At 40.2% G+C, this 26,180-nt stretch overlaps 1 protein-coding gene across 2 annotated transcripts in view; it reads left to right on the top strand.

Moving 5' to 3' along the window:
• Positions 1-26,180, top strand: part of nrp2b (neuropilin 2b) — a 73,066-nt gene that overhangs the window by 24,105 nt on the left and 22,781 nt on the right. For both annotated transcript variants that reach the window (XM_056755015.1, XM_056755016.1), the window contains exons 4-10: positions 4,458-4,685; positions 6,967-7,122; positions 7,221-7,390; positions 10,146-10,301; positions 21,227-21,371; positions 23,010-23,359; positions 23,958-24,102. In XM_056755015.1, the coding sequence (XP_056610993.1) occupies positions 4,458-4,685; positions 6,967-7,122; positions 7,221-7,390; positions 10,146-10,301; positions 21,227-21,371; positions 23,010-23,359; positions 23,958-24,102 (1,350 nt within the window). The remainder of the gene's footprint in view (positions 1-4,457; positions 4,686-6,966; positions 7,123-7,220; positions 7,391-10,145; positions 10,302-21,226; positions 21,372-23,009; positions 23,360-23,957; positions 24,103-26,180) is intronic.

Here is a 26,180-nt window from a genome sequence, read left to right as displayed (position 1 = left end):
TCTTCTGCAGAACACAAAAGACGGTATTTTAAAGAATATTGGTGCTTCAACATCAGCTGCCATTGACTTCCATTGTATGGACACAAATCCACAGACACATTTCTCAGAATATCTTGTTTTGTGTTCCACAGAACAAAGAGTCCTATACATGTTTTAAATAACCTGAGGGTAAATTTTTTTTTTTTTGGTGCACTATCCCTTTAACTGTCTACATTAACTTTACAGCTGTATAGATTGGTTGTATGTCACCATTGTCTTAGCGATAGTTCACCCCAAAAATGACAATTCTGTCATCATTTACTCCCCCCGTCAACCTGTATGACTTTTTTTTCCTACCGCAGAACAAAAAAGAAGATATTTGGAAGAATGTTGTTAACTGACCCCCATTCACTTTGCATTGGTTTTGGGTCCATACAATAAAAGTGAAAGGGGGCCAGTTAACAACATTCTTCCAAATATCTTCTTTTTTGTTCTGCGGAAGAAAGAAAGTAAGGCTGGTTTGAAATGACAAGAGGGTGAATGAATGTGTGAACTATCTCTTAAAAGTTCCCATGAACCGGAAAATTTTACCTGAAGATTATGAGGGTACAAGAAAATGACCCACATTGATAAGCCTTTTACTATGAACGCTGTAATATTTCATTAAAAAATAAGTATTGTCATCTTTAATTTTACTGGAACTTTAACATTAAACAACATTAGACAACATTGCATTTCTGTTATATTGTGTTGTCCTTCTCCAGTTGGTCATTGTTTGTGCATTAGGTGCAATTTGGGGCTATCAGTTTGGACAGGGATAAAGATTTCTGTATCATTGTGTTACTTTGAGACGTGCTGGGAATTGTGCAGACAATGCAGAGATGTATAATGAGTTATCTATATCACTGCCGGAAAAAAGAAGATCGGTAAGGAAAGAATGTGTGTATGCATGGAAGTAAGAAAACAGAATTGTAAGACGTGCACAAGCAGGTGCTGGCGTACATACTTGACCGTCCGGCCGAGGGTTGAGTCCCACACATCCACACACGAGCATACACACAAAGGCCTTGAACAGATGTAGTTTGCCGTATTACTGCAGGAGAGTAGCGAGTGAAACATAAACCAGCCCCGCTGTCTCTCTGGGACCAGTCTCTCTCTATATCAGCTGTCAGGGTGCCAGACTGGGCCAGATTTCCTGTGTGCTGCCCACATTGAGGTGTTGCATGAGCTTCAGGCCGTCTTGTCTATCATCTCCGTCCCCCTAAACATTTTTGAATAATTCAGATGTCATCACCCATAAAGCTATATGGTTACCTCATCTCCTAAAGATGCGACGGGCGCTGAATGACTTGTGTTTAGTTTCAGCAAAGTCAGAAAAACGAAATGCGATCAAATGCTCCTCTGTTCCTCATCTTCTGATTTAATTTCACCTGTTTTCCTGCAGATATTGAACCTGCAACCTCCTGCACTCAAAGCAAAACAAAATTACCTCCAAACCACAACATCATTCAATCTCCTTAAGGGCTCAGCTCCCTCCGGCTGAAATCCTAGAACGGCTCCTGTGCATGAAACCACATGCATGTGTTTGTGTGTCTCACGTGTTCTAGGGACAGGCCCGAACGCGTCCCAGTGGGGTCAGTGACCCGCCATTAAGGGCCTCGGAAAGTACACTGCTCAGTCTGCAACTCTAGCGCTTAAAAATAGATCGCTATTCATTTTGCAACAGGACTATTTATTTAAGGGTCTGACTGCTATGGAGGGAGAGGTGACTCCTGGATTGTCTGTCAATGTGTTAGTGTCTGGGAACAGACGTGTGTGTTTGTTTTTAATGCCTAACAGGATGTTTGTATCTAAACACTATCGTTTAATTAACATGTGCATTTGCATTATTTATTTTAGTTCACAGTTTTAGGATCCCATTGTGACTCTGAATTGAACTGAATGATATTATACTATACTACTATTCATTTTTTTTGGTGAGTAGGTAAGGATATACATACAGTATTTAAATGTATATGGGAGATTTAAGGACGCACATATTTGCGAGACACAGTTGTCACTTCCCGTCTGCTCGAATTCCCACCACTGATCTATATAAATGACTGGACGCCTAGAACGCTAAACCAACGGCAGGAGGTGAAGCCACCAGAAGAGATCGCGCCGCCATCTTGGTATGCCCAACGGACAGAGAGCGACATTGACTTACAGTCAAAATGACGATATAGACAAACCGTTTTACAGCTTATTAGGCGCGTTACACGTTTTTAGTTCACATGTGTGTTTTAGTTGTTATTTCTGATGTTTTTTCCAATGTTTTTGTTTATTTTCGGCAGAAAAGCGACGTATAGAAATCAATGTATAGAAAGTTAGTGTTTTATCATTAATATTTGATAACTCCCTGTTAATTTAATAGAACGTTCGGCATACCAACATGGTGGCAGGGTAGCTTCAGTGTAATGACGTCATGAGCAATCTAGTCCTTTATATAGATCAGCGGTTCCCACGCAGCTGCTCTCTAGGATCTTAAATAGTTAAAGTGTTTGAGTTATTGAAGAGTTAAGAGGCACAGATCATCGAGCGTTTGTTCTCTGATCCCCTTGTTGAGCCCACTCCACCTTTTCCAAGACCCTGTCAACAGCTTCTCTCTCTCTCTCTCTCTCTCTCTCTCTCTCTCTCTCTCGCTCTCTTACCTTCCCTCTCTTCAAATAATGGAAGTGTCCAGTAAAAATACTTAATAGGATATTGTGAGATTTTATCTGCATAGGCTGCCGCATGTGTGTCTACGCATTAGTATGAGCGCAGGGACTCTGCATGTCTCTAAAGAGACTGCAATACATGTTAATGTGGCTCGCGTTGTGTCAAAGGGCGGTGGCGACTCGATGTGTAGGACACGTGTGCCACGGCTGAAGGTGAAGCACGACTGTGCATGTGTTAGCATAAAGAGAACTCTAGCCTTTGTAATACAAAGCCAACACTTATGGCGAAGCTTCACTACACTGACTTAAAAGGCCAGTACACCCACAATAGAAATTCTGCCTTTATTTACCAAAGTCTCTTGAAATCATGCCACTAGGCGACCATTTTTGCAACGCCACCGGACAGTTATTTCGGTCAAAAGGGACCGGGGGCCGGTTGTGTAAACTGCTTAGAATACAAGTTAGTCACCTCATTTTTGTCTTCAAGTCAGTTCCATAAAAATGTAAATTGCTCTAATTGAAATATGAAAAGTAAGACTAATTAGTCCTAACTAATTGCTAGTCTGTGAGAATAGTTAAGAAACAGTATCTACTTATGGTTATGTTTATGTTTATACAACTCACCCTAAGTCTTATTAAATGGTGGATGACAGAAATTCTTTCAAATAGCTGACTAAGGTCACTAAACAACATTTTTGCAACCAATTTAAACTAACATAAATTACGTTTCTTTAGTTTAAATTGCGCTTTTTTTAGTTTAGTTTTGAGATAGTCTGCATGTGCAAAGAGTAACAACACTGTACTGCGTCCTTACCCCAGACTTTCATCATTAGTCGATTACTAAAAGGCGGGGCTTATGACGTTAGAGCGGCTGCATCAAGCTGTGGCATCTTGTTTGATACTTTTTTTATTTGTTGCCAGAAAAGAAGAACTATGCAACATGTAATTGAATTATCTATCTAGATACTTGTTAAGGGATACTTCGCCCAAAAACGAAACTTCTGTCATCATTTACTCACCCTTAGATTGTTCCAAACCTGCATACATTTCTTTGTTTTGCTGAACACATAGGAAGGAACTTGGAAGGAAGTCAGTTCTCACCCGCCATTTACTGCCATATTAGGGAAAATAAATACTATTGGGGATTAGATTTGTCAATCTTCCTGTGTGTTCAGCAGAACAAAGAAATGTATGCAGGTTTGGAAAAATCTGAGGGCGAGTAAATGATGACAGAATTAAAATGTTATGACTTCATTTCACACAGAAGTCATAAAAAGTCATTGCTGCTTCACGAGAGCCTCACAAGCAGGCATTCAGCATGAGGAACCGTAAACGCTGCTGTTTTACACTCTTGTGGAAAATGAATATTGACAGCGGCTCCAGGGAAGGGAAATCACTCTAATTCAGCACTTTGCAGATGAAGGATTTTTCTGTAAAGCTTCACTTTGATGAATGCTCCCATTTTCACACACATCAATATGTTTTTCTCATGTTGCTAACTGAGTGTGTCTGCTTAGCTGTCCGAGAACGATATGAGATGCGTATCCAAAATAAGTGCACTCCGGGAACGTTTTGGTCAATACCAATCTGTCTGCTCCTCGTGTCTTGCACTGTGGAACGAATTCCTTGAACAATTTCAGCACAAAACATGTTTAATTCACTAGCCACCACAATCCAGTTTAACCGAGCGCCAAATGCGCTGAAATAACGTCAGTTCATTGTTAGTGCAATCCCTCCAGTGTGCCTAAATCTTTATTTTTCCATTTTTTTGTTTCTCCTCAGGTTCTGACTGTTCCAGAAACTTCACCAGCCCGTCAGGGGTGATAGAGTCGCCAGGCTTTCCAGACAAATACCCCCACAATCTGGAATGCACCTTCATCATCGTCGTTCCTCCTCACATGGACGTCACGCTCACCTTTCTTACCTTCGACCTGGAAAACGACCCCTTGCAGGGCTCGGAGAGCGAGTGCAAGTACGATTGGCTGGAGGTGTGGGACGGCCTACCACAGGGTGAGATTAGACGTTTGTAATCCTGAAGAATTCCTGGTGGATTTATGGTCGGGATTCGGATTAGGACTGTGGTATTCCAAAGTCCAGACCACCCGTGACTTTAAGAGGATTGCGTTTCCGTGTGACCTCATTGTCTGCTTTGAGATCAGTATGTCGCATGTCTGTCGTACATCATTTGGTCCCTTAATGATTTCCTATCCACATAGCATTCACTGTCACACTATGGGATAGAGTCTGAGCCATCTGGTTAGTTTATCCACCAGTCCATACAGCTGTTCGCTCTTACCCTGTGACATTCGCAACCTGCCCAGTGCCTGCTGTGCTAGATGCTCGGGCGGTATTAAACTCAGGCGCTGATGTGCTGTTACTGCGGCTGCCGTTGGACCTATTTTAGTGCCGAGCGTTGGCAGATGAAAGCAGAGCCCAAGGCCTTGCTTTGCTTTATCTGCGGCAGGCGGGCCAAAAAGCGACGGCTCCCGTATTCTTCCGCACAGAGGGGTGGAGGAAAGGAAGGATGGGGGTAAGAGCAGCCATGGAAACCTTTATCAGCAAAATGAAAAGTGGGGTGAGAATAACACTGCAGTAGGATTTAATCCTCTCCTGGAGTAGAGCGTTGTGGACTACTTCCCCCGAACCACCCCCCACCCCGAGCTGTCTTATTAATGCTTCAACCCTAACACTGCATACTAGGGGGGTCTCTCCGCCCGTCTGCTTTTAATCAGATACATAAAAATCGTAGACACTTCAGCATACCAATACATCAAAAGTTTCTACCAATTCTAACCAACTTGATCAAGATAGAAGCTGGTAGTCTAGCTGACGAAAAATCATTACCAACATAATGTGTAATGTGCTGGAATTCACAACAGTGCATAGGGTGACAGGCTTTCTCGTTTCTTTTGAATACTCAATACTGTAATCAAAGATCAAGCACTATTGGGAGTTTATTATCGTTTTTTATCGAAGATTAACTGTACAATGGTAATTTTTGTTACAATTGTGGTTGTGAGGATATCACATTTTTGCTACACGGTTATTTTGCGATAAAAATTTACGATAACAACATATCACAATTTCTTTTCAGATGAAGATGATAAATATTAATACATAAAGTAATAGAACTTGTAAAATGATCACGTAATGAAATTGAATTTAGGTTATTTTGTGTTTTCTCTTTTATAGCCTTATAGCCTCACTCTTAAAATATAAGTATAAGAAGACAGAGTTTATCGTCATTTTGGGATAGTTCAACCAAAAATGAAAACTATGTCATATATTTACAGTTAGCAACATTCTTCAAAATATCTTCTTTTGGGTTCTGTGGAAGAAGGAAAGTCATACAGGTTTGAAATGACAAGAGGGTGAATTAATGACAGAATTTTCATTTTTGAGTAATCTATCACCTTAAGGCGAATTTTTCAACGGGCCAAACTATTTGACTTAACCTATTTGCTGTATGTTTGCAAATGAAGCAGCACGAATAGAGCGTATCGTGCGTGTTGAAAAATCTGAACTTTGGCAAAAAATTGGGCGTAAACCAATCAGGACCTTAGACTGTAAAATGCAATTTCAAGACAAAATGTCACATTTGCAGAAGTCACAAATAGCAGATTGAAGAGATACAAGTATACAGGATACTGTAACCACCTTGTCAGATCATCAGCACTATAAAGGGCAAGAAAGAATTACTTCAACCAACCGTTTGAGAGCACTTGCTGTATTAAAGCTCTCTCCTCTCCAAATGAGAAGAAATCAATGTGCATGATTGATACGAGGCTATTTCACCCATCCTGGACTCCGTGTGAGTGTGTGTCAGGGTAGACGATGGATTCATTACTGTGAGATAGTGGCCCCTTTACAACATTACAGCCAGACCAAACTAAATCACATGTATCTGTTGTCAGACAAACGCTTCAGGATTCAGAGAGCTGCTGTTGCGGAGGTTGTAAGCAAATATAAAAAAACAACCATTCTCATTTTCAGAAGGGCCAGCTGGAGCAAGGTGGGGGAATGAAACCAGTTTACGTTTCAGAAATCATTTCCCATATCCCATCTGAGCACAGCTTTACTGATCTTCAGTACACATGCATATTGAATCCAGCAGGGCTTACGTTTGTCAGTGAAGGATTTCGTATATTAAAGCCAGACTTTGCTGTTCAGTTTCCAAGCTGTTCGATGTTATTATGTCAGAGAAAATTGTCAGGCACGTTGATTTGATGCTTGTTAGGTGTATAATGGATGTTTTCTGTTTTTGACCGTTTGTTTTATTTATGTTTTGCAGTGGGACCTCTGATTGGACGCCATTGTGGCACCAAAATCCCAGCTGAAATACAGTCGTCCACGGGCATCCTGTCTCTGTCCTTTCATACGGACATGGCCGTAGCCAAAGATGGCTTCTCTGCCCGATACAACATGACAGTGAAGGAAGTCAATGACAGTAAGTGCCCATTCGTATGCATACCAACACACTACTTAACTTGCATGTCTCTTCTATATCAAATTTTATGCAAATTGACAATTCTCATTTTTCCATAGATTTTCACTGCAGCAATCCTCATGGCATGGAATCAGGCAAGATCAGCGATGACCAGATCTCCGCATCGTCCACCTTCTATGATGGCCGCTGGTCTCCGAAGCAAGCTCGCCTTAACTTTGATGACAATGCATGGACGCCCAATGAGGACAGCAACAAAGAATACATCCAGGTGAGGGTTTTTCTCACTTGTGTATTTCAATCTTATCTTCATTGTGTCTACATGAGGGTAGAGTCAAGCAAGATTGTAATCATCATATACAGTATATACTAATTTATGCTTGCTGCTTAATTTTCTGAAGCGTTTCAGATTCTGGGTCAATTTTTTTAGATTTGATGCCTGGCCAGGGCTCTGGAATGAGACTCATTACTTTCATTATTACCTTTAGTAGTCTGCTGTATTTGAGATGTGGGCTGGTGTTGAAGCTATCTATCTTGACAAACACCTTTCGTAAATGCCAACATGCCAAAGGACTGTACTTTATCCACTGCTCTATGTGTGTTTGGATTAATTCATATTCTCTTAAAGTGACATAGTTTATATTTTTGTACCACATTTTTGTACCAGAACACAAAAGAAGATATTTAGAAGAATTTCGGTAACAAAACAACATTGGCCTCCATTGACCTTCATTGTAAGGATGACGTTTCTCAAAATATCTTCTTTTGCGTTTCACAGAAGAATGAGTCGTATGTCGAGGTTTTGAACAACATGACGACAAATTAATGTTAGGATTGTTATTTATTTACCGAATATGTCATGTATTTTAACAAAAACCGAGAGGATGCCAAAGATACTGTTTAAATATGTTAAAGGGGTCATATGACACAGCTAAAATGAATATTATCGTTTGCTTTAGATTTAATGCAATGTGTATACACGATTTAAGGTTCACATACAGTCCATGTTTGTATCTCCTATTTTACCCGCCTCTCTGAAATGCACAGATTTTTAACAAAGCTCATCGCTCTGAAAAGCGAGGTGTGCTATGATTGGTCAGTTAACAAGTGCATAGTGATTGGTCGAATATAGCAAGCGTGAGACGGAAATGTAACGCCTCTTACCATATTTGGAACATCAGGTTCCAAAGCAATTGTATTGACATGTGTACCCACCTTACTTGCATATACATTTTGGCGGTCTTAGTCAAATCATACCACGAACTTACATAACACTTTGTGGGGGGGTGGTTACCCGAGGCGTTTCAGGAAGGTCTGGCCGATTATTCGCTTTCAGATCGAATGCATCTTTTGTTCCGACACTTTAATTTGTGCTATTTTAAGTACATGCATGGGCACACCAAAGACACATTAAAACATGTATTCGCGCCATATGACCCCTTTAATTTGTACAGAACCCATGAACAATTTGTGGACACCATGTGCCATCTTTTACTCGTGTCCTCTCTTCTTCGATATAGTCTTTGTGAGTCTCTCTATTTCTCTTCATGTATCTTTATTACCATTCATCAGGGTCTAATGTATTCAAGCCTCACTTCTCAGACGCGCTAGGCTGCATCATTCTCTCTCTCTCTGTTCTCTGCGCAGGGGTTGATGATGCACAGCCCGCTCTGATGGTAACAGCTACTTGATTGATGAGGGTGCTTTCCTAGGAATAAATAGTTAGCAGCAGTCCAGGGTTTTATTGATTTTTTGTCTAGGTGTGTTTCTCTGTGGGCCTGAGCAGCTTTACAGAAGGTAGCGTGTGTGCGCGCTCACATCTGTGTGTGAAAGCCACACCTGTCTTTCTAACAGATAACAAACGGCGCAGTTTTCTCGCTCGTGTTCGGATGACATCCCGCTGAGCGGGGAGCGCCGAGGATCATGGGTAACAGCCCTCCTCGAGGACGGGAACAGAATGCTTGATTACAGACCTTACTGCAGTCGAGGCGGGGCGTCGGAAAGGCAGCTCTCATAGCGTAATCATCATCATCATCATGGAGGGGGTGTGCAGGGACCGAGGGAGGATGATCATCTTTGTGGAGAGAAAGAGAGAGAGAGTTAAATGAAGGTGGTTAGTGTAGATCAGAGCTGAGGTGATTGATCTTAAAGCCCTGATAACACCTTTGCTGCCGCCCATGATCTGCAGGGAGGGGAAGTCTCATATTCCCACTGCTCGCCTCTATCCATCGTTCTGTCTGTTTCATTCCTCTCACGCTTCTCTCTCATTTTTCTTCTTCTTCCTCCCTCTTGCCTATCACTTTCTCATCGGGCCATTTACTGTATGGCGGTGTTTGCTAAGTAGTGCATCACATAACTATCATTCATTTTTTAAGTTGAAAAGTCTTAAACTTTGTCCTTACATGGCGCAATGCGGTAGTTCTTCATAGGCAGGTAGTTTTTCCCGTTCAGACCGAGCAGAAAACGCGACGTGATGTTTGTTTTTTATTGTGCAGTTGTGTCACATAGGTTTTTGGACCAATAAGAGTTCACTGTAGGCGGGGCTACTTGGTACACCACCAAGGATAAGAAAGTGGAAAATAAATGATTGATAAAATGTTCTGTTGGTTGTAGAGTCACGGGTGATTTCGACAAACACTTTCCAAAAACAATCTATGGAAACAAATAAAACACCTTGTAATAAAAATTATATAATAATAATAATAAAAAAAAAAACGAAATGATTTAGTTTGTGTTAATAAAATAAAAAAATATAACAAAACGTATAAAACAAATATAAAAAGTTATTTGAAGTTTTTGCTGACTAGCTGGAACGTATAGAAATATACATATTTTGATGAGTTGAAAGACATAAAAAACATTCAATAGTTGAAATGACCTGTTACTGACAATTTGATTGTTCTTAAAAATCGAAGGCATATATTGATTTTTATATAGAGACTTGTTCTTGGCTAAAAAGACATACAACCCAGTACAATCTAGTCTAATCTTATTTATCCAACATCCTCTTTTCTCTTTCTGTTTAGGTGGACCTGCAATTCCTGAAGGTCCTGACGGGCATTGCCACCCAGGGAGCGGTCTCCAAGGAAACCCACAAATCGTACTTTGTCACCACCTTTAAATTGGAGGTCAGCACCAATGGAGAGGACTGGATGATCTACCGCTATGGCAAGAACCACAAGGTAGGATCACTAAAAATGACATTTTAAGAAATGTGGGCCTCGGAGAGAATCAGAGAGAGCGAGAGAGATACGGCAGTTGGCTTGTTCTCTCTCCTCTTTTATCAGAGATGTATGAAGTTTTGTCACACACATCTGTGTGTCACAGCAAGAGCTGCACTTGTGAAACTCTTATCGAGCTGTTAATCAGCTTTGACAAAAGAACAGGAAAAACAACTAGTAAGATAAGTACAAAGGTGAGGAGAAGGTGCTTGCTTGTTATTTTACTTTGATCTGTTTTTAGACTATTATGCCTTCCTGTTTCGGTAGTGAGGCTGTGGTGGGTTGGTGGAGTTTTCAGGAACTGATCTGCTGGTGTCTCCATCAGGATGTTTAACTAGGCAGCACAATTCGGCCAACGTGGATATCCAGGTTTAAAGGGATAGTTCACCCAAAAATGATGTCATTATTTACTCACACTTGAATTTCATACCTGTATAAATTATTTTGCTTTGATCAACACAGGGAAAGATATTTGAAAAAATGTATTGGCAGTCAAAAGTGCCCCAGAACTGTTAGTTTTCATAAATTCTTCAAAATATCTAATTTTGTGTTCAACAGAACAAATCATTTTTTTCCACAATGGTAGAGGATGATGTCCCAGACCTGAAAATTGCTAACATTCTTCCAAATATCTTTCTTTGTGTTTAACAGAACAAAGAAATGTATACAAGTTTTTGTGTGAGTGTGAGGAAATGATGACCGAATTTGTATTTTTGGGTGGACCATCCCTTTAAGAGAGAAAGAGTTCAAATAAGCAAAGAAGACCCGTGCTAAATAAGCATCTGCTGTCATGGGGTGACGTCTCCTGCGTGGTACGCGCCTCTAATCTTTTTTATTAACAAAGCTCTTGAAATCCTATTTGGAGTTGATTGCTCCACGGGTACATCTGAAAGCTCTGATGTTAGTAGTATGATGCTGGAAGAAGCTGAAAAAACAGAATCAGACGTCCGGATACAGTAAGACCCCATCATTACCAACTGGCGTTGGGGTCTTTAGCCCCAGACCCCCTGCTGGAATAGGATCTAGCTTTAATCTCCCTTAAAATCTCAGAGCTCAGTCCTCCCTTAATGTATGTTGTGTATCAACAGCTCCTGCTTAGCTTTGTTAAGAAGTCTCGGGTCTGGAATGGAAGATATGCACCCTTTTGGAGGCGTGACCAATCGGTGTCTATTTAGGAACTCTACTTTATAATAGTCTGCTATTTATTCAAATGCCTGGAAGAAATGTATTTCTATGTTGGCAGCTACGAGATGCGGGATGGCTCAGCCCTGCAGATAGAGGCTTTTTTTAATATCACCAAATACTGTAATATGATTAACTGGAAATAATGTGTCAGCATTTAAATAAATATCTAAATTTGCAATACAGTTAGCGGTATTGCCTGCATGCTTCATCTAAACAGACAGGTTATTATTTCTAGGGCTGTATGGTGATCTGTTAGATTGATAGCATCACATTTTGGAGGTGATGATGGAGGTGTGTGTGTACTTGGTCTGGAGGAAACTAACAGATTGTGTGTGTGTGGAGATAAACAGAAAGAACTGCTAAAGAGATCAATTTAGTGTGGGCGTGCGTGTTTGTGTGTGAATGATGTAGAAAGTGTGATATCAGCAGTGTTAAGGTTAATTTCTTCTTTCAGTCTGTGGTGGTTCTGGCACTTCTCCGTCAGATTACCTGCAGAACACGGTTCAGCCACAACTACATCAGGTCTGATAAGATCACACAACCTCAGTTCAGACCAGAATGAGCTGTCTTGCTGTCTACCGCCTTCGAAGGGAATAAACCTAATAACTGACCTCGAAACTTTGCATGGGCAGCATCACATAAATCCTGCTTGTTTAAAAGAGATATGACTCAATATGAAAATACAATTTATGATCACATTTTTATTAATAAACATTTTTTGACTATTTTATTTATATCCCAGTTTTAAGTGAAATATATTCTTCTTTATTCCCCACTAAGCTTAACATAATATATGCTGATTTTGCTTGTGCTTACAATACAGTCAATACAATACTGCCTAATAATATGAGGCATTTTAGGCCATGTTCACACTTGACTTCTTTTTTGAAGCTGCTTTCGTCTTTTTTACATTATAATCTTGGGAGTAAACAGTGTTTTCAAAAAAAGTCTTGAGCACTTTGTTAAGTGCCATCGTCTTTTTTCTCCAGCTCAGAGTCTTTTGATGTTAAAAAAACTTCAACTTTACGCCCTTTACGTCAACAAAACGCCCTATGTCAAGCATCTTTTTCACAGCCAACCAATAACAGAGACCTGTATTTCCATTACAACATGCAAGGTACGTGATTGGTTGAGAAGGCTCAAGCTTGAAAAAATTAAATGGCGGCTGAAACGCCTGTTGGAGCATAGTTTTGTATGAATGTAAGTTTCGTTTTTACTTTTAATAACCTTTGATTGCATTTCTAGCCAGAAATTAGTATTGTAGTTTAAATATGTGATTGGTTATAGCAAAAATGCTCTCTGTTTGTAATTCAAATAGAATACCGTTATGCTCCCTATGAAGCCTATCTTTCGTGCACAAATGCTATCTTTGAACACTGCGGCTGCTATTTGTAAACACATCGCTGCTTTTTTTTTATAAAAAAAGAAGTCAAATGTGAAAACGGCCTTGACAGACCGCATAAAAGTCACATAACATTCTCATGTTTCATAATGCTTTAATTTTTAGTTCCAAATATTTTCTGTATCTTCTTTAGGACTCTCTCTAATGCCTTGAAATAAATCATTTAATATATATATTTGAAAATATGTAGTAAAATACATTGTTTATATATTACAGTTTACAGTATATTAAATAATACATATAATAAATAATACAATTTTCATATATAGAAGAATATAGAAAAAGCACTTGGTCTCATTGGTATTTTTAATTCCCATTCCCATGAACTTTTTGCTTCTTAAGTGCTCCAGCATCCCTTGGAAACTTGTAGTTTATTGGTCCACACGCGCACACAAAAACATGTGCATGCACACCCAATCCCAAAACAATGTTTTCCACACACTTCCAAGAATGTATCTGATAAAGACATCCAACTAATGACAGGACAATTTATGTTGTGTTTAAAACATACTTTCAAATCGCAGTGAAGTCAGAAGGTCTCAATCCCTTTCCACTGAAGAGAAAAATGAGTGGGCCTCTCTCGCAAGGTCCCACGCCTGCTCAACAAAGCTCCTAAGCAGGCCCAACCATTGACAGAGATCGTTATGAAGGTCTGGTAAATTCCTTGCTTGTAACAATACCATCAAGGCACTCTTAAGGGGTTTATATAGAGAGCACATATGGTATGTGTGTTAACAGTAAGAGCGAGCATCGTCATGGGAGGTGACATGGGCTCGGATTGTTTGACAGCTCCGTCCATCTCTGCACATTCCTGTACGTCAAATGGAGCGCGTCTATAATGGTAGACCACTGCCAGACCCCAGAAGCAATCCTCAGTAGGATGGAACTTTTTGCGATGTAGAGAATCGATGGCCGAAAAGGTTCATTGAAACACAGGAAAGCGGTTTACTACGACAGGGTTTTAGTGCCGTTAAAAATATAAAAAAACAAGATTTTGACATTGAAGTCGAAATGTTACGAGAATAAAGTCGAAATGTTGCGAGAATAAAGTCGAAATGTTGCGAGAATAAAGTCGAAATGTTGCGAGAATAAAGTCGAAATGTTGCGAGAATAAAGTCGAAATGTTGCGAGAATAAAGTCGAAATGTTACGAGATTAAAGTCGAAATGTTACGAGAATAAACTTGTCGTAATACGTATTTTGTTTACGTGAAAGTTGTAGTTTAAGAGTTTAAATTATGTTTAAGCACGTCATCTGAACCAGTGAGTTACTTCTTAGTTCATGTCTGATTTTTTCTTCTGAAAAAAATTCAGTTTCCTACCTAACCGCTGCAGTGTCCTTTTACTAATTATAACTCCGTGATGATGCACCAAAAGACAAATTTGGATTTTTTTTTTTTTAACGTGGCACTTAAACGCCGTCGTAGTTTACAGATCTGCCCACACACAAACAGAAATACAGTGCGATTGGAGAAGTGAAAGAGTGGCTGTCATGCTCTACGACAAACGGTGGTTTCAGATGGAATATTTACACCTCTGAGGTGGTTTGCAATTACTCAGATTCTAACTTCCAAGTCCACTTGGAAGAAATACAATGTACGCTGCCCGTGTACAAACATCATAACATTACACCTCACAGCTTTGCTCTTTCATTTTCTAGTTGGGAATGCAGAATGTGTAGCCCTATCGGTTCATGCCACCCTCTTCTTCCTATCTCTCTCACTTACTGGCCCCGTGCTGGCCTGCAGCCAACTGAAGCCAGGCTGCTCTGTCAACGTCTTCATCTGGGGCGTGTAGGTGTGGGAGAGAGCAGGAGAAGGCCAGGGTGGGAGGGGGAGGTAATGGTTTGAGCAGAGATGTGATTGCTGACCATATTTCCCAGCGGCCCCATCGGTCGGAGCGAAAACAGTGTGGCACAAAGCCAATGCAAAGCAGGCTTAGAAGGAGGGAGAGAGTGATGCACAGAATGAAAGACTGAATGCTGAAAGATGGCAGGATTGGGGAACATAGATCTGTCTTGACTGTCACAAATCCTCTTTCATCTCCTGTGACCCTGGCAATGCCAGAGCATCCAAGCACCTATGTGACCACAATTTCTTTCCCTCTCTCGTTATATATGTCGGTTATATGAACAGTGGTGAAATGTTACTGTGGCTGCTCGGTACTCAAATTCCTACATTAAAGCTTTCACGTTTGGGGGTCTTTATTATTTTAGCAGTCTGTTCTTGTGCCGTGGAGATTTGAATTATTCACATACATTTTTTGGAACTCTCCCCCCACCGGAACCCCTATGTAATGCCCTTTTGGTCAGTGTTGAGGCACACATTTCACCTTGTGAACGCACTGTAGTCACATACACACACCTAGACTGACCTCTTTCTGTATTGTTAATACAACATGACAACTTCTTGATTGGCAGACTTTTTCAAGCTTTACATAATTGTTCATATTTTCGCCTTATTGAAATTTGTTGAAACTATGACTGCATTGTGATTTTTGGCACACTTCAGACCTTTTTTTGTGTCTTACACATTTGTCTCCTGATTCAGATTTTATATTAGTAATTTGCATCTTCATTCATACTATAAAGGGTAGGGCTGTAGCTATCAATTGTTTTAGTAATCGAGGATCCTACTGATTTTTCCATTGATTATTAGGGTATTCATATAATAAATACTTTTTTCTTTATTAAGAGCAATACTTAATAAACAAGAGAAAATAAGACGGGTCTCTTAAACATAAACAAAAAATAATTTGTTTCCTTTATATAAAAAATTAATTAAAAAATGATTGCAGGAATTCTATACATTTACATCTCTTAAAAGTAAAACCATTTAAAACATTATATTTCTATTACATTCAAAATGAAATATTATACAAATGTATAAATAATGAACATTAATAAAAATATAAAGAATAATTTCAAAGGTTAAAGCATGATAGATTTAGTTTATCTAAACTAGCTTTTGTTTTTTTAAGTATTAAATACTAATATATTTGTCCAGATAAAATGCAGAGCTAACCGGACTTTTATTTTGACAGTTTGTCGGAAGACGCTTATTTTTTAATAAATAAAAATGTGTTTTAAATATTTCTTCACTCAAAAAATAAACGTTTGTGAAATAAACTCTCAGAGCAACTCTGGAGATGAGGTTCATGTGTTCATATCTTCATAAGCGCAGACACAGACAAATTCATGAGCATCACACGTGTAGCATGTTAAACTGTGCAGTTAATTCACTCAGACATGCAAAACAGACAGATGGCATGTGTAAGTAACAGGATTCGGCATCCACTAGTTTTATGAACACGATGCTCCCTCTCTCTCTCTCTCTCTCTCTCTCTCTTTCTACATCTCGTTTCTCTGCTGGTTTCTTCTTCTGTGACAGGACTCATCTTTCTGCCTAACTCTGTTTAAGTCAATTTAATTGTTTTCGTAAATATGAGTAGTAGTTTCTTTAGTCAATTCTTGACTGCTAAGGTTTGTTTATGGGTGCCAGCTTCTCAATATGGCCATTATTGGCAGATAATGTCTCCTTCTCTCAGAGTCACACGTGCAAATATTTCGCACCGCAGCACCCACACAGTTACCCTGTACTCAGCTTCTTTTATCAGTAAATGATTCGAAGACGGAAGGACCTTCTTTACAGTTCATTTTTTTAGTAATCAAATCCAGATGGTACTCTCAATAAAAGTATTTAGGAAAGTTCCCAACATGAATACCGCACTATGAAAAAAGTCTCCGTGTGGGCCTGTTCAGGCTGGATATATGCAAGTTTGTATTCAGCATCATTGCCTGAGACAGGCGACACGGACTCTAAAAACACTAGCAGCGGTGCCAGAGGCGACGTGATATAAGTAACGCATGCAAATGCATGATTCATGATGGTAATTTGGCAGTGGTGGTTGATGTGGAGTATTCATTTGTGATAGCTCTGGCTACGGGCACACATGCACAGTCTGAGCACGCATCAATCACGGAGTAGGACAGGGCGACATAGAGAACATGCTGTTAGAGAGAGGCAAGGAAGAGAGAGAGAACGCGAGGGCCGTGAGAGGTGGCCTAGTATCGGTGAACGGGAAGCGGCCCGTGACAGCGGGCCTGACAGCACTTCTACTGGGAGTCTGTCATTATCAGCACCTGTGTGTCTGTCAACACAACACCAGTCAGGGGCCAATGGAGCACATGGATGCAAAGAAAACATTAGCTGGTGCTTATGTGTGTGTGCGAGAGAGAGAAAGCTAGTGCGGTTGTAACCAGAGCCCAAAAGGGATAACATTTTAATTCATAAAAGTCATAAATGTTTATTTTGCACCATTTCAAGTTTCTTTTTTGTTTTTGTTCCTGTTACAACTGAACACTTTTACCGATTTTTCCTTGTATAGTTTTGACAGACAGATAAGGTTAATGGGTCATACAGGATCAGTCTCAGCCACTATTATCAATCCAACATGATTTTTTTAATTCTGTGATTTGAATATTCACGCTTTAGAAAATTTCAAACCTTGTGCTCTGGAGGGTTCAGAACTTTGGGCATCTTATACCTTTGTGATTGTTTCTAATATTGACGGTTTGAAAGCAACAACATAAACAAACGTAACGGCGCATGCGGTGGCCCAACCTTAACTTCTGATGCACATCCGCATAGAACATAGAAGAGTCCCTGCAAATTATTTCTAATAACAAGCAAAAAAAATAACAAGTAAACTACATTAGCAAACAAGTTAAAAGTATGTCTAGCCAGTATTATTTGGGGTTTCCAGTAGAAGAACCGTTACCTAGCTAAACTTAAAAGTTACAGGACCCATTCAACAAATGTGACCCTGGACAACAAAGCCAGTCTTAAGAGATTTTTACATAATATGAAAGCAGATTTAATAAGCTTTCTATTGATGTATGCATTTTTAGAATAGGACAATATCTGGCTGAGACAAAACTCTGGAGTCTGAGAGTGCAAAAAAAATCTAAATATTGAGAAAATCACCTTTTGAAGTATTTAAACAGGGGCACTGTAGCAGGTCACCCACTCACAAAAATAAAGTTTTTATATATTTAAGGTAGGACACTTACAAAATATCTTCATGGAACATGATCTTTACTTAATATCTTAATGACTTTTGGCATAAAAGAGAAATGTATAATAATACAATAAATATAATGTATTTTTGTCTTTTACTCAAAATGTTCCTGTGCTACTTTAGACTAGGTTTTGTGATCCAGGGTCACAAATAGTTTATTTAAAAATGTTTATACAAGAACATGCAACAAATAGATTATTTAAAACAATTATTATAGAAGAAATTAATGATATAAATTAATAGAAACATGAGTTAAATATAATATAAATCGTTTTTATTACTATAGTATAACCAGACCGAGAAACAAACATGGAGCTGAAGTTAACTTCGGGCAGGCGAGTGTGTCCGATAAAACCATCTGTAGAATTGCTGACCAAAACTCAGAACAACTTGGAAAAGATGCTTGCTAATGTGTTACAACGTTGTGGAGTGGACACGGTGTCAGAGAAACATGTTATGGTACATTTATCGCTGAGGTTGCATGAGTTGCTTCGAATGTTTTCTTGAGAAGACGATTTGTATGTATTTAAATTGCAACCGTCACATCAACAGTCAATGAGCAACAGTCAGAATAATGTTCCTACTGTTCAAATTTAGTACTTGCCATCGGTGATAAACTCGGGTAAAGGCGCATTCTCACCATGGATAATGATAAACTATAAAGATATGTTTTTAAAATGTAATAAAATAGTGAAGTCCACGGCGCAAATATAACAATGAAACATTGTCAGCCAAGTCAAATCTATTCAAATACATTTGACTAAATCTACCAAGCAGCGTGAGCTTAGAATACATTTTATCGTCCACTGGCATGGACGCTAAGTAAGTTATCATTTTAGTAATCGCTATATTTGTCACTCTTGGTGTGAATAGGCCTTAACACCCTTTATTTACTCCCCAAAGATAATATCTGATGCTTGTTTGAATTTTCAGCCCTTATATGCCTTTTTATCACTATTATAGACTGTTCAAGACATCAACAACACTTGTCCAAGAGTATTTCATGTTTTTAACAAAGCACAAACGTTAGAACTTATTATATATCTTGACTTAATATATACTGTATGTGATAAACCATGAAACTAAAACATAAAGTGCTACACCACTTTTACGTCTTGCAAAATGGTCTACAGTATATAGTGGACTTCAAACCTCACGAGTATTTGACTCCGCCTCCTGTTATAGATTGAACGCTGCTGTCAAAGTCCAAGACTTTATGCCATCGCTGTCATTGCTCTTACTTCCCCACTTCCTCTGTCCTAAAGGACCAGGGGGAAATCACAGTACTCAACCTCATCTCAGTCCGTTCCCTTAAGTCCCCACAGTAATTGGTATGTTCAATCCTGTCACGCCTTTTAGGGTTTTCCACACATTTTTCTGATCATTTTGGCATCTTCTTTGTTAATACGCTGCCCTTGTGCTTGAAACTTCACCCGTAATGACCAGTGGGCCTTCTGACCCAAATCCCATGTGATAAACATCTGTTGGTTTGCTATTAAGGAATCATATTTCCCAGTTTCCTGCTGGTTTGGATTAACCCGGCTGGCCAATCAGAAGCCAGAACAGCCAACCTACAAGTCGATGGATAATTGAGAAGTTAAATTTAAAAGAAACGTGATTTTTGCTTGTTTTCAGTGGTTAACAAGGTGTTGTGTGGTTCTAGTATATTGTAGAATGGTTGAAAGACGTTACCCATCCCTAAATATGATATTGGTGGTTTATGGACTGCCAGGGGAAAATCGCACAAAAACTGCCAGTTTTCTTGTGATAGCTCCTTATCACACACCACATAATTTGATGTGTTCATGTGATTCCTGTCTCGGTTCCTCACTTAATCGTGAGAAACCGAGGATTCTCTGATGCACTAAAGAGGTGATATATTACACACTGCTTGATCCTAGTCGTCTCAAACCAACACATTCGGCTCTCACGTACTATGCTGTACTCTAGAACTTCATAGGCAGAGATGGGGCAAGGTCACATACTCCATCATGAGGTTATTAAACAAAAGCAGATTTGGGTGATGCATGTGGTAACTTCCTGCCGTCATCAGCTTTACTTGCTCCTTAACACATCACGCTCTCTATTTTCCCATACTCATATTTTCTTTTTCTGTTTCACCTTCTGTTCCCTATTTCATTTTACCCTTTGCCCCTGCATGACTTTTAACTAACCAAACAGGCAATGATAAATAACCACAGGTCAGCAGTTAATGGTTTCCCTCGCTTTTATTTCATAATCGGGTGATTTACCAAGTGTCAAGTGGCTTGTATCGTTTTTCTCCCTCTCATTTTTCCCCATTTGTTCATCTTTCTGGACTACATAAGCTGGCTAGCACAAGCCTGACCTAGGCCAGCTGGCCCGGATGCCATTAGATCTAGAGAGGGGTCAGGTCCTTAGGGTCCAGGCTTTGTTTCTGTGCCGTGGTGCGAGACTTGTCCTTTTCTGGTCCTTCTCCTCTTTCCTACTTTCTCATCTTCCTCTCTGGAGAAAAAGACTGACATTTACTCAGATTCTGAGGAAGGAGGGATGGAGATGCTATCAAAGCTTGTCATCTTGTCCATCCTCACCATCCCAGGATGCAGTGCTGGAAGCACATGACACATTTGTGTGATGGTTTGGGAGTTGTCTTCTGAAATGTTATTGATCTGAGAAATGGAGTTATGTAATTAATGAATAAAACACTGTTTGCAACAGGCTCATTGTGATAAATCACAAATATTTGTATTTTCTATTACATACAATTGCCTCATTTGTTTCTTTTTCACCCAAGAAATCTTAGAAGAAACATCTGAGACCAAGTTGATAGATAAATGAAACTGAGAACAGAGCAACCTCTGAACTATAAAAGTTTCCTCTGGAGAACGTCCAAAAACGTGGTCACATCTGAGTTTATGGGTTTACACAAAGACATTTAAGCTCTCAGAGTGACAATAGATTGTTCAAACATTCTCACACTGTCTCTTTTCTGCAGTCTCTTACTCATCCCGGAGGGAACAGCGTATCATGTTTGAATTTATGACCCACGTCTGTGTATGCAGGGGTGTTTGTGTATTTTTCCAGCGATTAAAGTTAAAATCTCACTTGACCCCAGTTAGGAGCCTCTTACTGTTTGAGAATTTGTGTTTGTTTGTTGAGTAGTTTGTTTTTGCCAAGTGAGAGCATTTTGCCAAACCACGTCCTGAATAGTAGTAAATCTTCTTTCTCTCTTTCTCTCTACAGGTTTTTCATGCTAATGTGGACCCCTCAGAGGTGGTCCTGAACCGGATCATCCAGCCTGTCCTAGCTCGGTTTGTCCGCATCCGACCACAGACATGGAAGAATGGAATCGCTTTGCGGTTCGAACTTTATGGCTGTCAAATCACGGGTCAGTGAAAATCTCACACCACACTTGCTCAGAGTTTGCACATGATCATAAACATCCCTTAAGATGCGGTTTTCATCGGGGGAACCGGAAATGGGATTGGGGGGCCCTATGTAGTACAGTTTACTCATTGGGCCTAGCGGACAAATAAAAATCACCCAGTGTCTTATGATTTTAGCAGCAGATCTACTTACAGGAAACATCGTAAAGTCAAATTTGTTCCTGTGTCAACAGTGGTTCTCGAACTGAAGGCCCTGGCCCACTGGGGGGCCCCAAAATGGATCCAGGGGGACCGCAGATTATGTGGCATTTTATGAACTATAAATATTGATCATACTTTTTATGCCGTCAAACATCAGACAAATAGGACCACCGACCAAAAGAATTGATGCTTAGGATAAGTCGTCTTTATTTGGGGGTGCGCAAAGCGATGCACCCTACACAAAGGGGGTCTTACATTGAAAGTGTTTGAGAACCACTGAATTAAAATGACACAATTGTTCCAGACATTTGTTTTTTGATTTGACAAAACTTTTCTGAAAATGTGAAGGTTATATAAAGCTAATATAAATAAAGCTAAACTTTGCACTGCTCACCAAAAAAACTTCTTTCTCTAATCCCAACGTTCGTACACTCAGCAGGCTAACCCATACCGTACGTGACAAATATTGTTCCAGACACCCACTGTGTCCCTGTCAAGTGAACTCAGATCCGTGATTATTAGAGTTCTGTAGGGTCCTGATTGAGTTAGGCTATTTATGGAGATGGGGAGATAGCAGTCTTGTAATTCTGTTAGCGTGTCCTGCATTGGACGAGGGAGGTGAACTGCTTTTCTCACGCACATCACACTCCATCATTACGTTATTAAACAGTGATTCGCTCCTATATTCGGCAACACTGAATGAGACAAATGCGCTTTAAGAGAGGAATCTTTTTCAGCACTGACCGAAACGGCGTATGAACACGCCATTGGCCCCCACATTAGATTCCAGGGGGCCCCCTACCCCTCGGGCACCCGGCCCGGAACAGGTCGCTTTCACTGAGGCATGCGGCTGCCCTTCCTGTCGTTCCGGTGAAAGAGTGATGCTCGGCCCGCGGGGTATCCGGCAGTGCCACGGCCATAAAGATGCCCGCGAAGCCATCGATCACGGTGTGCCGTTAGCCCTAATCTGTGTTTTACTGCTTTTTGTCTCGGAGTGTGGGCGTACCTCTGGGTGTAATGTGAGTGTTAGGATGGGCTTAAAGCAGATGCTTAAGCTTGTTTTCGTCTTCTTTTGTTCTGTGTTTAAGCCATGAGCCAAAATCAATCTTTTATTTCTGGTTGCTTTGTGTTTGCGCTGGTTGAGCTAGAGAATGACTGTTTTGGGCTAAGTGGGTTTTCTTTCAACTCTATAGAGGTGAAGCCTAGCACAACCGGAACGCCAAAGTCTTCCTGTAATAAATCCCGCACAAAAGCACCCACTCAGGAGGATATACACATGTCTGTGCAAACACACACAAACACACACACACACTGTTTATTTATTATTTACTCCTAAGGCCGCTCTTATGACATAACAACATGAAACATTGATCTCTCCAGCCTTAAAATGTCAATTCCTCTTAGCTTCACCATTACTCATCTCTCGTTCTGCGCTTCAGATGCTCCATGCTCAGAGATGCAGGGAATGCTCTCTGGACTTCTGCAGGACTCCCAGATCTCAGCTTCCTCCATGAGGGACATCCACGGGGCCACAGGTGCCGCCCGACTGGTTGCCAGCCGTTCTGGGTGGTTCCCCAGTCCCACGCAGCCCGTGGCCGGGGAGGAATGGCTGCAGGTAGACCTGGGAGTCCCCAAAACTGTACGGGGTATCATCACGCAAGGGGCCCGTGGAGTGGACGGCAGTTCCAGCGCTGAGAACCGGGCCTTCGTGCGGAAGTATAAACTGTCTCATAGCTTGAATGGAAAAGACTGGAGTTACATCATGGATCCTAAGACCAGTTTGCAAAAGGTGAAAACCAAATCATTTGTCGATCTTGGCAGATCACCCTTGATAGTTCATGATGATTTAGACTTTCATGATATTTAAGAACTTGTCTGGTTTTGTGTACATACAATTGAAGTCATTGGGTGCCAACATTCTTTAAAGTATATCTTTAAATGAAGTAAATAAGGAACATTTTGGGGCTAAACCATCCCTTTAAATATGATTTACATGGTGTTTTTTAGCCCTGAAGTATCTAATGAAGAAGTTAACAGGGGAAGAATAAAGTAAATTAGTTAATCATGCAAATTTTGAGATTGTGCTTTATTGAATAGACTCCGCAAATCAACAGTCGCCAGAATCAGATTATTAACAGACTAATTTTATTCCTTCTTTCTTAGCAACTCAGTATTTGGCTTCTAGATTCCCAATCTTCCACTCTGAAAGCCGAATTCAATTATACTCTGGGCTTTGATAACATTCCAGTGAAATCATCCACAGTTGTGTTAATTAAAACCCGAGCGGCAGAGCTCTGTCAGAGACCGAAATCTGGAGAATATCTCCGAGCCGTTCTCTTTCAATCACACAGCTCTGCTAAAGTGCTTTTGTCGTCCTGCTCCTCCAGATTTTTGAGGGAAACACGCACTACGACACCCCGGAGATCCGGCGCTTCGAGGAGATTGCGGCCCAGTTTATCCGGGTCTATCCGGAGAGGTGGTCCCCCGCTGGAATCGGAATGAGACTGGAGATACTGGGTTGTGACTTGCCAGGTAAGACGCTAGATGAGTTTTACAGTGCTTTTAGAGTATTGAAGATTGTTGTTACACGAGATCAAGGATGTCGGATCAACTGGGGGCATTTATGGGGTACATGTTTAAGTTGGAAACTATGAAATCATTGCTGTCCTTTCAAAACCTTGGATGTCCAGATTCGCTGTTTTTAAGGAGATGGAAAAAAAACTGTACTTTTTAAATGATTTAATGTGGTTTTATCAAAGTCAATAAGCAATTTTTATGACCTTTTATTGGTTGAATATTTGCAAAACCCAGTGATAAACATATAGGCTAACAAATATTAACGATTTATGACAAAAAATATGGAGATACAAGGTGTCAAAAGCACAATAGCGACATGTGGGTTGGTGTTAAAGTTGGTTTGTATACAATTTGATTTGAGTCCAAACAGTTTTTCACAGCCCAAAGCTACACAACTAGCATGACTAGCACGAAAGCAGAGGAGTCCTGAAAGGAATAGTTCATCCAAAGAATTCTGTCATCATTTACTCACCTTTAAGTTGTTCCAAAGCTGTACAAATGTAATTGTACTGATGAACACTGAGAAAGATATTTGGATGCTGTCCTACATTCTTCAAAATGTCTTCTTTTGTGTTCAACAGAACGAAAAAAAGGATAAAGTTATTTTTCCTACCATGGGAGTCAATGGGGGGCAAGCTCTGTTTGGTTATAAACATTCTTCCAAATATCTTTCTCAGTGTTCATCAGTACAATTACATTTATACAGATTTTGAACAGGTGAGTAAATGATGTCAGAGTTCTCATTTTTGGGTGTACTATACCTTTAAACCGATTTTTCAGTTCCATTTTTGTCCCTGACGTCCTTGATATCCTCTCCTCCTGAATCTTTCACCTGTCACAGCCTGACGATCAGCCGAAAGGACACAGGCTGCTCCCTGTGGAACTAACCCGGTCTCCATACAGCGTCAGGCCATGGGGCAGTGATCGACAGGCTGTCCTCATAGCTCCATGTCTGCGGGTGCGCCAGAGGCTAAGGGACATTAGAGAAGCTGCTGGAAGAAGGCAGAAAAGACATTGTGGGCGGTGGCCAGAGGAAGCCTCGGGGCTGAGTGTCCAGTTTTATTAGCGTGGCAGGACTAAAGTCGAAAGAAAGGTAGATAAAGATTGAGAGCTGGCGCTCGCTTGGGGTTACTTGGTGGCACTTTGCAGGCAGAAGATGAGATCTGGGATGAAAGCTTCATGTGTGTGAGGTTGGCACAGGTTTACGTCGCCTGTGGGCTGTAAATGAATGTAAAAGATCAAGAGAGAGTGAAATCAAGATCATCAAGCAAGATGGAAGGAATCAGAGAATGATCAAAGCAAGTGAGGAAATGAATGAGGAAACCGGACTGATGGGTGATTTTGTTGTGTACACTGGCGGTTATGTTCGCGTGAGCTCGCGGGGGAAAGCGAGGGTGTGCGATGACAGTATGGTACGGCTCCGCGGCGCACAACTGCGTGCCAGATGTTGGAAACGCAGGGGGCTCGATCTACCCCACTCACTGTTGAAACTACAGCGGCAGTTTCTAATCTCCCAAATGAATCTAATCACATACAGACCCTGGGACATACAAACCACACACAAACTTTTATCATCACACACTTATATGTAAACATATGTAGATGGTCTAGGAAAAGTTTTGCACTGATTTGAATATCTGGCATTTACACAGCAAATAAAGAAATACTTTTTTTAGGCTTTTTTCTTTTCTAGAACAAATGTCTAAAATTCTGAAATCAAGATACATATTAAGAAGCTAAATGACCTAAGATACTAAGTCTCGTTTTCAGAAAGAAAATATACAAACTATATAGTATAAATGATGATGAACAAACGAATAAAACAAACGTTTTAGACTTCTAAAAAGAGAAAAATAATTAGACTAATAAGTATTAACACTTTTTTGCAGCATTAAGATTGACGCCAGAAAATTCTGTCATAGTTTTAGGATTTTAACAATTTTAGAGGAATACTGTTTCTAATTATCTATTATTTTAAGGTCTTTCTTTCTTTTGATCGTTCACTCTTTCTATCTTTCTTCATCCGTTCGTCG

Source organism: Triplophysa dalaica, chromosome 8 (genome assembly GCF_015846415.1).
Source record: "Triplophysa dalaica isolate WHDGS20190420 chromosome 8, ASM1584641v1, whole genome shotgun sequence".
In the NCBI taxonomy this organism is placed as follows: Eukaryota; Metazoa; Chordata; class Actinopteri; order Cypriniformes; family Nemacheilidae; genus Triplophysa; species Triplophysa dalaica.
Note: the sequence above shows the minus strand (reverse complement) of the source record. Positions and strands in the feature narration are given on the sequence as shown.